This window comes from Stegostoma tigrinum, chromosome 2 (assembly GCF_030684315.1).
Source record: "Stegostoma tigrinum isolate sSteTig4 chromosome 2, sSteTig4.hap1, whole genome shotgun sequence".
Taxonomy (NCBI): domain Eukaryota; kingdom Metazoa; phylum Chordata; class Chondrichthyes; order Orectolobiformes; family Stegostomatidae; genus Stegostoma; species Stegostoma tigrinum.
Window position 1 is genome coordinate 68,233,422 of NC_081355.1, and position 13,193 is coordinate 68,246,614.

Below are 13,193 nucleotides of genomic sequence, written 5' to 3' on the forward strand. Positions count from 1 at the left end.
CTTGTAACTTTGACTTAGTAAGTTTTTTTAGCTGATATGAAACAAAAATCCATATGATAGCATCAATCATTCCATTTAAATGTACTGCAATTCCCAACCCTCCCATCCCTCCTTACCCACCAAAGAAAAGCATGTAAGCTAAAATGAAAACCACTGCCCTCTCCCCAACACCAACCACTCCCACTTCCCGCCCACCCTACCCTGAAAAAAACATGTAGAACTCGAATGAGTCTTTTCATAAAGTGCACTGTCCCTGGTGGTGGACCATGGGGTTAATGCGACAGAAACCGTGGACCCACTGCTTGATATCAGAGATGCTGAAGAGATGAAGTAAATCCTGGGTCATGGTCTACAGAGGAAAATAATAGAGAAAAGAAAACAAACACGGAGTGACTGCCCCAGATTGGTTGCATCAGTACACATAGGCTTCATTGTATGGATGGGGATTGCAACAGCCACTCTCTTGTATATAGGCCATGTTCTCATCAAAATGGGAGAGAGGGACTGTGTCCTCTTCGTTGATATGGCGCTCAATATCAGTTTTCAGCACTGGCCTCTGGTTGTCTGGGAAAGCCATCGAGAAAAGCGCTTCTGGATCACAAACAAATTTATACACATATCTTTCTCCCGCGACCTGCAGAAAGGAGAGAAACAGTTTCGCATAATCTTCAAAACAAACCAAAAGCATCATTAGTCTAATGTAGCCAAAGGTTACATTTCTAGCCAGTTTACAATCTAGAATTTAAAACTTTAAGGTTAAAAGGTTAAAATGCAAAAACCAATCACAAGAAAGACTTTACTGATGAGTTAATTTTTCTACCAAGGTATTCAAGCTTTTTGTCAGTGACTGAGGGATAGGACAATGTTTATCAAAACAGATACATTAATGATCTGGATCTCTACTGGCTGAAGAATGTCTAAATGTACAGTGAACATCAACTCCAGACAATAAACTTGACCCTATGCACTTACTTAAAAGGGAAGGGAAAATAAAAACATTTAATTGTTCCCTTCATTTATATTGTCACCAAAAAGCATAATTAAAATTTGCTGATTCATCAGAGATACTGACTGATACGTTGTGATTTTTCCTGTATTGTTATAAGTCTTACAAGAGTGTTATGTCTAGAGGTTAAGGCTCAATTTATGTTCCCAGGTCACATGCACAGAGGCGGGAGAAACTCTTGGTTTAAATATGGTTATCCATATTTCCCGCTTTGCATTCTGCAAGGTGAGAGAGTAAAAACTGATTGGAAATCACGATGGAAGTGCTGCAAACAAATGAGAAGGCTGCTGGGTTCTGAGGCAGACAGCACAGACAGCCTGCTTTGGAGCCTCAACACTGCCTACCAAGTAAAATAATAGGATAAAACAGAACATAGTCTGCCAGCCCTCATACCTGTGCTCCAGCCACGCTAATGATCCCATGATTCTTCTTTTTTTTGGTTATTCATACACAGGATTAGGCCATCACTGGCTAGACCAGCAATTATTTCCCAGATGGGACAGTTAAAAATCAGTCACACTGCTGTGGGTTTGGAGTCACATACAAATCATACCAGGTAAAGACAGCAAGGGACATTAGTGAACAAGTTGGGATATTCTGACAATCGACAATGGATTTGTGGTCATCATTGGACTTTTAATTCCAGATTTTCATTGAATTCAAATTCCATCATCTGCCATGGCAGGATTTGAACCCTGGTCCCCAGAATATTAGATGGATCTCTGGATTAACGGTCCAGTAACAATTCTACAAGGTCATCATTCCCCCTTGATCCCTCATAACCCCACATCAACTTTGTGCCAACTCATATTAATCCATGGTTCCAAGTAGTAAATATCAGCCCTCATTCAAAAGGAAATGTCAGCTCTGGGCAGTTTTCGATATGTGTGACAAGTCTTGCAGGTTTCACACTTCCTAGACAGCTTCTTCTTTCCCAGAGGTTTGTGTACCTTTCTGGCACAATTTTCTATTTTGTCAACGAGCCCAACTTCTATAACCTTATCACCCCAAAAATAGTACCTCAAATTCCCATCTCCCAAAAAGTACCTGACTCCTAACGGAAACTGGACTAACAAAGGTGTTTTCGGATATTGCCCATATTATCCATATGTTACCTCCCCAGAGGGATGCTCTGGAATCCAAACAGAAGCATAAACAGCTCATTTACCAACAATCAGCACTCTCCTATAAAACATTATAAAGGTTAACTTTTCTCTTGAACTGTTACTTCTTGTAAAGTATTCAGATGAGTGCAAGATTAAAAATTTTGCCACAGTCGACTGGCTCTCTAGGCTCTTTATCATAGTGTAAATTATCCAAATTTAGTAGTGCTGTCCTCGAACACAATACCTCCTAATTTTGTGAAGGTGGGAATGAAGTTAAACCTGGTTTTGTGCATACATGTCTTATGGAGACAGCTGGCCATCTAAACAACATTCTCCACTATTGAAGTGGGTTTCTGGTTGCCATATAGTTTGGAACCTGTATGCAAATTAAACTTGTGAAGAACAAGTTAATACAGCTTGGAGCAGGAAGGAGATGGTTTCAAGTCAGATAGACTAACCAATTTAGCAATCTAACAATTCCAGAAGATTTGTCCTGGCATTGCTGGAAGCCGAAGGAGAAGAAAAATTAGAGCAGACAAAGCTGCTGGTAGTAGATTTAGGGAACTCTTCAAAAATGGAAAGCACCTGCGGATGGCCATGTGAAGACATGACTGAGCCACATGCGGATATGGGAACCTATTTCAATCTAAGAGAAACTGAGAGATTTTTGCTACAGGGATTGTAATTCTGTGGGATGTGTGGTGGGTGATAAGTGTAAAATGAGAACATTTGGCTCGATCATTCAAAGATGCCTACTAAAAGAAAACAGTGGTGGTAAATAGTGTATTTAATAATTTGTTACAGGAAAAGATTTAAAACATGAAATCCTTCTTGCTACTCTTTCAGTTACTAATTGGATGTCTGAACATCATTTTTAAAGTTATTTATCTCTATGGATCACAAACACAAACACACACACACACACACACACACACACACACACACACACACACACACACACACACACACACACACACACACACAGACAGACAATGTCAGCTGCCTTACTGGATGAAACCTATGTGAATAACATTGATTGACTGCGGAAATACAATACATTGCTAATCTTCCAGCACTGGATGCTAGTTTGGCTAGAAAATCAGTAACTGCAGTACACTTATCTAATACCTAATTTTCCAAGAACTAGGATTTAGATTTCCAAGAAATGGATTTTAAATGGCCAACTTTCCATTCACCTCTAACACTTCAGAATAATGGCCTGGTGTTTTGTTTACTGTCGAGATCGTAAGAGAAATATGTTTGCGTAGTTAATAATGGGGCATAAGATCCCTGTAACTGACATTACATTGTAAATTAATAATTAACTTTACCAAGAAATATCAAAACAGTTGTTCGGTAAACAAGTGTATCAGAGGCAATAACTGTTTAGGGTGTTTATAAATCCAAATTTTTGGCGTGAAGTTGAGGAAACTTTGATCTACGTTTTACCTGTACTAAATTTGAGATGTAAAATCTTCCTTTGACAGCAGGTGGTCAAATAAAATTGATCTATTGTCCAGGATTGACACCTCTCACTTAACAAGCAGTGAAAGAAAGGCAACAAGGAAGTTCTGGGATAATAAAATGTGAGGCCGAATGAACACAGCAGGCCCAGCAGCATCTCAGGAGAACAAAAGGAAGTTCTCTTCATTTATCATCTATATTTCACTGTCTGATTTTTAAGAGATCTTATTCTGCTCTTCAAAAGATTATAGTGCATGGTTTTGCGTCAATATCTCAGTTCTACTATTAGAAACATCAAAATTATCGTTCAACAATTTTTTAGAGTCTAACCCAGATAACCATGCTGATATAAATACCCCCAAGCTTTCATAGTATGGTTGGTCATTCCACAGATGCAGGCAGGCAATTGGGTTGGTCAAGGCCCCAACTAACAGAGATTTGACAACCTCGCCAGCATTTTGGCATTGACACACAGGCTTCATATGTATAGGCCTTTAGCTTTACCAGAAATGGTCTCCCTGCAGTAGGCTAAGGTGACATAGGAGCCACAGCTTCCATGCCCCAAGGACAGGCTGTGGGTAAGAAAAGACAAAAGATTGAGAGAATTAACAGCTTGCATTTTTATCATTGTTGATTTTGATTTTGATTCACACTTCTGAGGGCACCCTCATGTTGAAGGGAACATGTGATCCACAACTTGCTTCAGCAGCACCTACCTCTCCCATTGGGCCTGCCAGGACGCCAGAGATGCCAACCATGTGACTGATCAAGCAGCATTGACAGCAGCCACACAGATGGCGAGTTATGAAGTCACCTGGAAAATTGTGCTATCGACCCTGCTACTAGCAACAGCCAGTTCCAAATTTGTTGCTGACATAGTGGATCCAAAGCAGTAAACTCCAGTCCCCTGTTAACTTTAACTTCCTTTGAAAGTTTCTTTCGTACCTCCTTTCCGTTGCTCTTACTACCTGCCGAACGACCTATGTTCTTTGTACTTCTGCAATTTGTTAGGATTGTTCTAATGAGTAGATTCTTGTGTGCACTTTCTTTTAGTTGAATGTTGGGTATCATCTCTTTCAATGTCCATCATGTTGTTACCTGTAAAGCTCTTATGTTCGGGGTTCAAACTGATCATGCTTCACCATGATGTTGTTTTCATACACTTCCGCCTGAACTGCTGAGGTTTTACGTATTTACAGATTTATGTAGTTTAAACTGGACTACAGGAAGATGCCGGAGCACTAAGTACAAACCATGTTCCAGCTAGACTGGATTCAGGACCTGCCTCCCTGCCCTATTTGCGGTGGATGTCATAGGGCCGTGGGGTGAACCAACTCACAGCCAGAGAATTCAAGATGAAGAACAGGAGAAAGGGGACAATCTCTTCCTCATCCGCTGAAGTCAGCTCCACCTAAATCTACAATCTCAGAAGATGTTATCAGTTTCTCCCCTTCAAATGCTACTTTGAATTGAATCATATATAGTCACTATTACATTACACTATTACACCGGATTTAGTAATGAGTGATAAGCCAGGTTTTGTTAATGACTAGCAACGAGTATATGGATACAGAATTGCACGAGAGATGGATCAATGCTTTAAGGGGCTCGGCATATATCTTATTGGATAGATTATAGAGGTTTGTTTTCGAAGAATTTCACTTAGAATAGTTTCCCAACAATACGGATATTCTTTAAAACAATAAATATCTATTCTTTATGGGTTGACAGTCAGACAGTTGTGTTTCAATAACAGTCCTTTCTACTTCTCTATAAAGATTAGTGTGAAAGCTTCTCTGGTTGTGGCAACTTCTAGAAATAATTATTCAGGATTGGATGAACAATCTCATTCGAAAATAAGTTAATTCAGATTTAATAAGAGAAAACCCCGCCTAATTAACCATCTGGATTTTTTTTGCTGAAGGAAGGTGAAGAAGGTCACCATTTCTGAGGAAGGGTCTAGGCCCGAAACGTCAGCTTTCCTGCTCCTATGATGCTGCTTGGCCTGCTGTGTTCATCCAGCTCTACACCTTGTGATCTCACAGTTAACATTAACTCTGTTTTTTCTCCATAGATACTGCCAGACCTGCAGCGTTTCTCTAGTCATTTCTGGGGTTTTTATTGTTTCAGATTTCCAGCATCCACAGTTCTTTCTCTTAATTTAGGGCATAGCTTTAAGAGTGCTTTGCAAAAGAAGCCAAAGCCAGGTGAGAAAAAGCTTTCACACACTGAGTAAATCAGGTCCAGAATACACTGCTTTAAATAGTGGTTGAGGGAGGTTCGGTTGAGGCATTCAACAGAAAACTAGATAATTATTTAACTGGAAATGATTTGCAATATTAAGGGGAAAAACAGGAGACTGGCACTAAGTCAACATGCCCAGAGTTGACGTACACACAATGCATCAAATCATCTCCGACTGAGCCATAACAATTCTGTGATTCTGTACTCACTCTTTCCAAAATATATATACGATTTACATTTAAGAACCAGATATAATATCTTATAAGTAGGCATGTAAAATATTTATGAAGAGAAGTCTCTCTTCCTGATTTGGCACTTTATTGAAGAGGAGCACTAATCAATGAGAGGGTGGAAAAATATTAAATTGGAAATTTAGAAGCTTTCTCCTTTAATTGTTGGCTCACAGTCATCCACTCACACTGGGGGAACGTGCTACACCAACATCTCTCTTTCTTACAGAGGCATGTACTCTGAAAGAACTAAAAATAACAAGATTGCTAATCTAAAAAGTGCAAGTGCCCTGGATTCAAAATATCAGAAGGGGCAAAGGACACAGCCACATACAAGAAGTGTTACTCCATTGCAGATTAAACTAAGATATTTTGAGATTCTACTGTGCAATGTCAACAGGTGTTGGCAGAATATTTAAGTGTGTAGTTTAGAGATCACAAATGACTCTGATCTCCAAAATACAGGCCAAGTTAAAATAAATGTCAGGAGATGGAAACCTGAACAATATAATTCTCTTACATCAGCCATAACAGCAAATATCTAACAGCTCAAACTTCTTTGTTCTGTACCACTCAGCTCCTGACAATGTTACTCAGTTGAACTTCTGCCAAGCCCAGAATGTATGGAAAAGCAATCATTATTCAGATGAGAATTATTTGACTATGTGTAAGACCTGAGGATTAAAAGAATGCAAATGTCGAGCTCCAAGAAAGGCATTGGATATTTCTTAAAAGCAATGAGAATCCATTTTATGGCATCAAAATGTGCTATAAGCTGGGAATCTTCCCTCACTTGAATCAATATGATGTATAATTGTAACTCATCAAGATGTTATTCAACCAACATTTGAAGAAATTATAAATAAAACGACTCATGCTTGTTCCTTACTTTCTGCATGATGCCCTTCTCATAGTAATAGCGCAGTGAGCGGCTCAGCTTGTCGTAATTCATAGCAGGACGATTCTTCTGGATTCCCCAACGTCGCGCTACCTAATTCAGAAAACACTGCCATTAATATAACATTATGGCATACACATTTCAACAGCAGTTCCGTGAAATGTAAAGGTAATATTTCAGGCCAATGTCCTCATGCTTTTTGGTCCAAAGTCACTTTTCCAATGAACCTGAGGTCCCAGCACAAAACTATTTACATTCTGGCACTAATTCAGTAATTTCATCGAGACAGATTTAAAGATGTGAAAAATGTAATTACTGACATTGGCTGACATACTCGTGTCAAGAATTGATCCAGCTTGCAGGAACAACATTTAAAACAAACACATTTTTAAAATTAATTTGTGGTATGTGGCCATCACTGGTTATCCAGCATTTATTGCCCATCCCCAGTTGCCCTTGAGAAGATGCCTTCTTGAACAGCTGCAATCCACCTGCTGTGGCTTGACCTACAGTGCCCTTTGGGAGGGAATTCCAGGATTTCGACCCAGCGACAGCGAAGGAACGGTGCTATATTCCCAAGTCAGGATGGTGAGTGGCTTGAAGAGGAACTTGAATTTGGTGGTGTTCCCATACATCTGCTGTCTTTATCTGTCAAATGGAAGTGGTCATGGGTATGGAAAGTGCTCTCTGAGGATTTTTGGTGAATTTCTGCAATGCATCTTGTAGGTGGTACACACTGCTGCTTCTGGAATTCATTGCACTGAATGAAATTCTCTCTGTAATGGACTTGAAGCGATCAGTACAAGCAAACTGGAAAATAAATGATTGTCTACGTTTCACACTAAACTCAAATAATCCAAAAATTTCAAAGAAACTACAAAAAACAAATCTAAATTATACTTTGAATCAGGCAGTTATATTCAAACAAAGCAAGCGCATTTACCAATCACTGGCCTCTGGTAATTATACAAGTTCAAGTGTTCCATGTCCTTCATGGCCTCCCTAATATCCTTATTCTCTCTTAAAATGTTCCTTAAAATCCAGCTCTTTGATCACGGTTTTAGTCACCCCTCCTAATATTTTTGACTCAGTTCAGCCAAATATCTTCTCTAATCACACCTCGAGGAGTCACTTTAGGCAGTTTTTTTCATTAGAGATGCTACACAAATGCAAGTTGTTGCATTTGTTGCAATCCCCAATTGTCTGTTGCTTTTGCTCTTTTATTTTTCCTCTGGTGTTGGGTACTGAGGTCTAATGCAGCAAATACAGTGTAAGGAAAATGAGAAAACAAAAAAAAAAACCGGTTGCAAGATTGAGAAAACTTTCAGCTGTACGTGAGTTTTAAATAATCCTTTTCACACTGATAATTAAATCTGCACTGCAGAAGTTATATGATCATTAAAGAAATCAAGTTACTGATTGCAAACTAAGATTTGACATTCACGATAAAAGACATTATTAATTTCTATCATTTTCACATTTATCATTGACTAACATACAATTAATGTTCTTTCCCTTTTTTAAAAAAATTGTCTTTCATTTTTGTGCTTTTCCTTACTCCTCTACCAGTTGTTTTCTATCTGTTCAAGTTTTCTGACTTCATTTCCTATATCTCTTCATTTTTGTGCTTTACCTTCTCTCTCACAAGTATAGTGTTAGGCTTCCCACATAGTGGAAATGATTCACAAAGAGAAAAGAAAACAGTTGTTTGTATCAAAATTGAAACACAAATTTTATGGGGCATCAGAAATTTCTAGAACTAATCTAGTTTTCGGATGCTGCTCCTCTATTCCTCTGGATGTAAAATAATATTAACAGTGACCTGCTAGGACATGTGAGTATAGGTGAGTGAAATGGCAGTCTATGTTGATGCCTCCTTCTATCAGAAACAAGAATTAGCTGACCCAACATGCAGTTTTACAACTTTGCTCCTAGTCATGGCTCATAAAAGTGCTTCTATATGATTGTGAAAATTCAACATTTGGTGCGTAAAATCCATTTTCCTTTACTTTAAATTGCAATTTGTACAGTAACAGACAGGGGCAAACGCAGTTTAAGAAACAAACTACATTCACAGTACAAGATAATAAAGTGTGAAGCTGGATGAACACAGCAGGCCAAGCAGCATCTCAGGAGCACAGGGTCTAGGCCCGAAACGTCAGCTTTTGTGCTCCTGAGATGCTGCTTGGCCTGCTGTGTTCATCCAGCTTCACACTTTGTTATCTTGGATTCTCCAGCATCTGCAGTTCCCATTATCACTTCCACATTCACAGTACAGTTCACAGTACTAGTATAAAGAGCAAAAGAACAAAGTACAGTACAGCACAGGAACAGGGCTTCTGGCCCATGAAGCCTGCATCAACATACTGACACCTCTCTTAAAAAAAACTTTTGCCTCTACGTTGTCCACATTCCTCCATTCCCTGCATATTCATACATTTGTCAAGGTGCATGATGCTGTTGTTTCTGCTTTTGTCACTTCCTCTGGTGGCGTGTTCTAACCACTTACCACCCTCTGTACGAAAAATCTATCTCTCACACCTCCTTAAAACTTGCCTCCGTTTACCTCAACCAATTTCCACCAGCAACTGACATTTCTACTCTGGCAGAGAACTCTGACTGTCCATTCTATCCCCACCATTCAATTTTCTAAACCTTTACCAGGTCACCCCTCCGACATTCAAGTGAAAACAAACCAGGTTTTTTTCCAATGTCTCCACACTGCCGAGACCCTCCAGACCAGGCAAGATCCTGCTAAACCATTCCTACACGCTCTCCAAAGCCTCCACATCCTTCTGGTAGTGTGGTGGCCAGAACTGTGCAAAATATTTCAAACGTGGCCTTGATAAAGCTCAGCCGCAATATGACTTGCCAATGTTTATACTCTGTGCCCTGACCAATGAAGGCAAGCATGCCATATGCCTTCTGGTCACCTTATCCACTTCAGGGAACTGTGGGCCTGTACAGTTAAATCCCTCTGTATGTTCATGCTATCGAGGGTTCTGTCATTTACTGTTTGCTTCCTCCTGCATTAAACCTTTCAAAATGCAACCTTTGCATTTGTCCAAATTAAACTCCATCTTCCATTTCTCCATTCAAGTCTCCTGCCGATCTATATCTTGCTGTATCCTCCAGTAATTCTCCTCTCAATTCACAACACCCCAATCTTTGCTTCACCTGCAAACTTACTTATCAGGCCACCTACATTCACTATATATTATACATATCACAATAGGGGTCCCAGCATTGATTCCTGTGGAACACCACTGACCATAGTTCTCTCTTTTATGACTAAGCTAGTTCTGTATCCACCTTATCAGCTCACCAAAGATCCCATGAGACTTCACCTTCTGCATCAGCCTACCATGAGGGTCCCTGTCAAAGGCCTTGCTAAAGTCCATACAGACAACATCGACAAACACATGACTGTCACTTCCACCAATGTCAACGACCATCTGACGGCTGATGTCAGTGATGATCATGTTACTTCTGCTTCCACCCACATGATCACATCGGTGCACACACCCACTCCTGATGAAGTCTCCAACCCCACTCTTGGCTCCAGCTCTACAACCAGCCCCTGCTTCAAGCCCTGCCAGTTATTCATCATTCGTCTGGGCCTCTCCCTCACTGAGGCGAAAGGTCAGTCCTCAACAAAGGGCTCACCTTCATTCCCCTGCACCCACACATAAACCAATTCCGCACGTGCCATGATGTTGAGCTCTTTTTCCGCTGCCGCTGAACAGAAATCCAACACACCCTCTAACGACCCCTTCCACCTCCAGCAAACTCTATCCTTCTGGACACCCTCACCCGGCGTCCTACTCTCCCTTGACCTCTTGGTCATGACCCCACATCTGATCACCAAGCCATAATCTCCAAGACCACCAACAACCTCGTCACTTTGCGAGATCTCCCATCCACAGCAACCGACCTGATAGTTTTCCAACCCAAGACCGCTCGTTTCCAACTCCTACCCAAAATCTATAAACTCAACTGCCCTGGTTGACCCGTTATCTATGCCTGCTCCTGCCTCACCGAGCTCAACTCCTCCTACGTCAATTCCATTCTTTACCCTTTGCTTCAGGAATTCCCTACTTACATTAGGATGCAACCCACCCCCTCTACCTTTTCCAAAACTTTGAATTCCCCGTCTCTCAACAGCTCATCTTCACCACAGATGTACAGTCCCTTTACAGCTGTATCGCCCACACAGATAGCTCAAAACTCTCTGCTTCTTCCTTTCTTACAGGCCCAATGAGTTCCTTTCCACTGATACTCTGATTTGCTTGGCTGAACTGGTTCTTACTTTCAACAATTTCTCCTTCGATTCGTCCCACTTCCTACAAACCAAAGGTGTGACCATGGGCACTCACATGGGCCTGATCTTGCCTCATTGTAGGATTTGTAGAACAGTCCCTCTTCTGCAACCACACTGACACAATCCCTTACCTCTTTCTCTGCTCTATTATTGACTGTATCAGTGCAGCCTCGTGCTCCTGTGAGGAGCTCGAGCAGTTTGTCAATTTCGGCAACGCGTTCCACCCCACCCTCAAATTCATCTGGACTATTTCTAACAGCTCCCTCCCCTTCCTGCACTTCTCTGTCTCCATCTCCAGAAACCAAACGATCACTGACATCATCTAAACCCACTGACTCCCACAGGTACATCAACTACACCTCCCCTCACCCACCCTCCTACAAAAATGCTATCCCATACTCCCAATTCCTCCACCTTCGCCAAATCTGCTCCCAAGATGAAGTGTTTTACTGCAAGACATCCCAGATATCCTCTTACTTAAGGGATCATAATTTCCCCTCCTCTGTAAGTAAAGATGTTCTCAAATGCATCTCCACCATTTCCCACACTTCTAGCTGCAAACCCCCTCCCCCCCAGCAGCAACAAGGATAGAGTTCCCTTAGCCCTCACGTAGAACCCGCATCCAAAGCATCATTCCCTGAACATTTCAGCTATCTACAATCAGACCCCACCACCAAAAATATAATTCCTTTCCCACCCCTGTCTGCTTTCGGCAGGGACTGCTCATTTTGCGATTCCCTCATAAGCTCCACACTCCCCACCAGCTAGTACCTTTCCCTACAATCTCAAAGGTGCAATACCTACCCCTATACCTCCCCTCTCGCCTCTATCCAAGGCCCTAAACAATCCCTCTACATCCAACAGAGATTCATTTGCACTTCACCCAACCTGATCTATTGTATCTGTTGCTCCTGATGTGTTCTCCTCTATATTGAGGTGTCCAAACACAGACTCAGGTACTGGTTCTCTGAGCTTCTGCGCTTTGCACGCATCAACCAACCCAACATTCCACCTGCCATCCATGTTAAATTCCTCTCCAATGCCCTTGATGACATGTCCATCCTCGGCCTCCTCCACTGTCAGAGTGAGGCCAAATGTAAATGGGACGAACAACACCTGATATTTTGCCTTGGAAGCTTATAACAGTGGCCTTAACATTGACTTCACCGGCCTCAAAATCCCTCCGCTGGCCTCAAAATCCCTCCACTCTCAGCCTTATCCAAAGTCCAGCCCTTCCCCCTCCCGACCTGATCTAACCGGTCCATCTTGCTACTCACTTAACCACTCCACCCTTCTCATGGGCCAGTCACAATAGCCCCGCACCTGTGTCCACCTATCACCATCTTTCCTACTCTTTCCCAGCTCCATTCCTGTCCCTTGATTTGTTTCTGGGCTTCTCTCCCCTTCCCAAATCCTGACACAGGGTTTTGGCCTGAAAAGTTACCTTTGCTGCTCCTCAGACACTGTCTGACCTGTTGTGCTTTTCCAGTCTCACACCTTTAGACTATGGTTTCCAGTACCTGCAGTCCTTATTGTCTCCTAGACAATATCCACCACTCTGCCCTCATCAATCATCTTTGTCACTTCCTCAAAAATCAACCAAATGTGAGAGACATTAACACCCCGGCCAAAGCCATGCTGCCTGTCACTAATAAGTCCATCTTCTTTTCAAATGCAAGTAAATCTTGTCTTTTGCAATCTGCTCCACCAATTACCCTTCCAGGGGCATAAAGATCATGAGCCTGTAATCTCCTGAATTATCCCTGTTGCCCATCTTAAACAACGGAACAATGTTGGCTATTCTCCAATCCTCTGGGAACTCTCCAGTGACTAAAGAGGGCACGAAGATTTTGTACAAGGCCTCAGCAATATCTTCCCTCGCCTCCCTCAGAATTCTGGGATAGATATTATCAGGTCCCAAGGA

General features: G+C 41.5%; 1 protein-coding gene across 4 annotated transcripts in view; it reads right to left on the minus strand.

Moving 5' to 3' along the window:
- Positions 1 to 202: 202 nt before the first annotated feature.
- The window catches only part of etv1 (ETS variant transcription factor 1), a 146,738-nt gene continuing 133,747 nt past the window's right edge, over positions 203 to 13,193 (minus strand). For all 4 annotated transcript variants that reach the window (XM_048523889.2, XM_059654494.1, XM_048523907.2 and 1 more), the window contains 2 exons: positions 6,940 to 7,041; positions 203 to 634 (listed from right to left, as the gene is read on the minus strand). In XM_048523889.2, the coding sequence (XP_048379846.1) occupies positions 413 to 634; positions 6,940 to 7,041 (324 nt within the window). In that variant the 3' untranslated portion in view covers positions 203 to 412. The remainder of the gene's footprint in view (positions 635 to 6,939; positions 7,042 to 13,193) is intronic.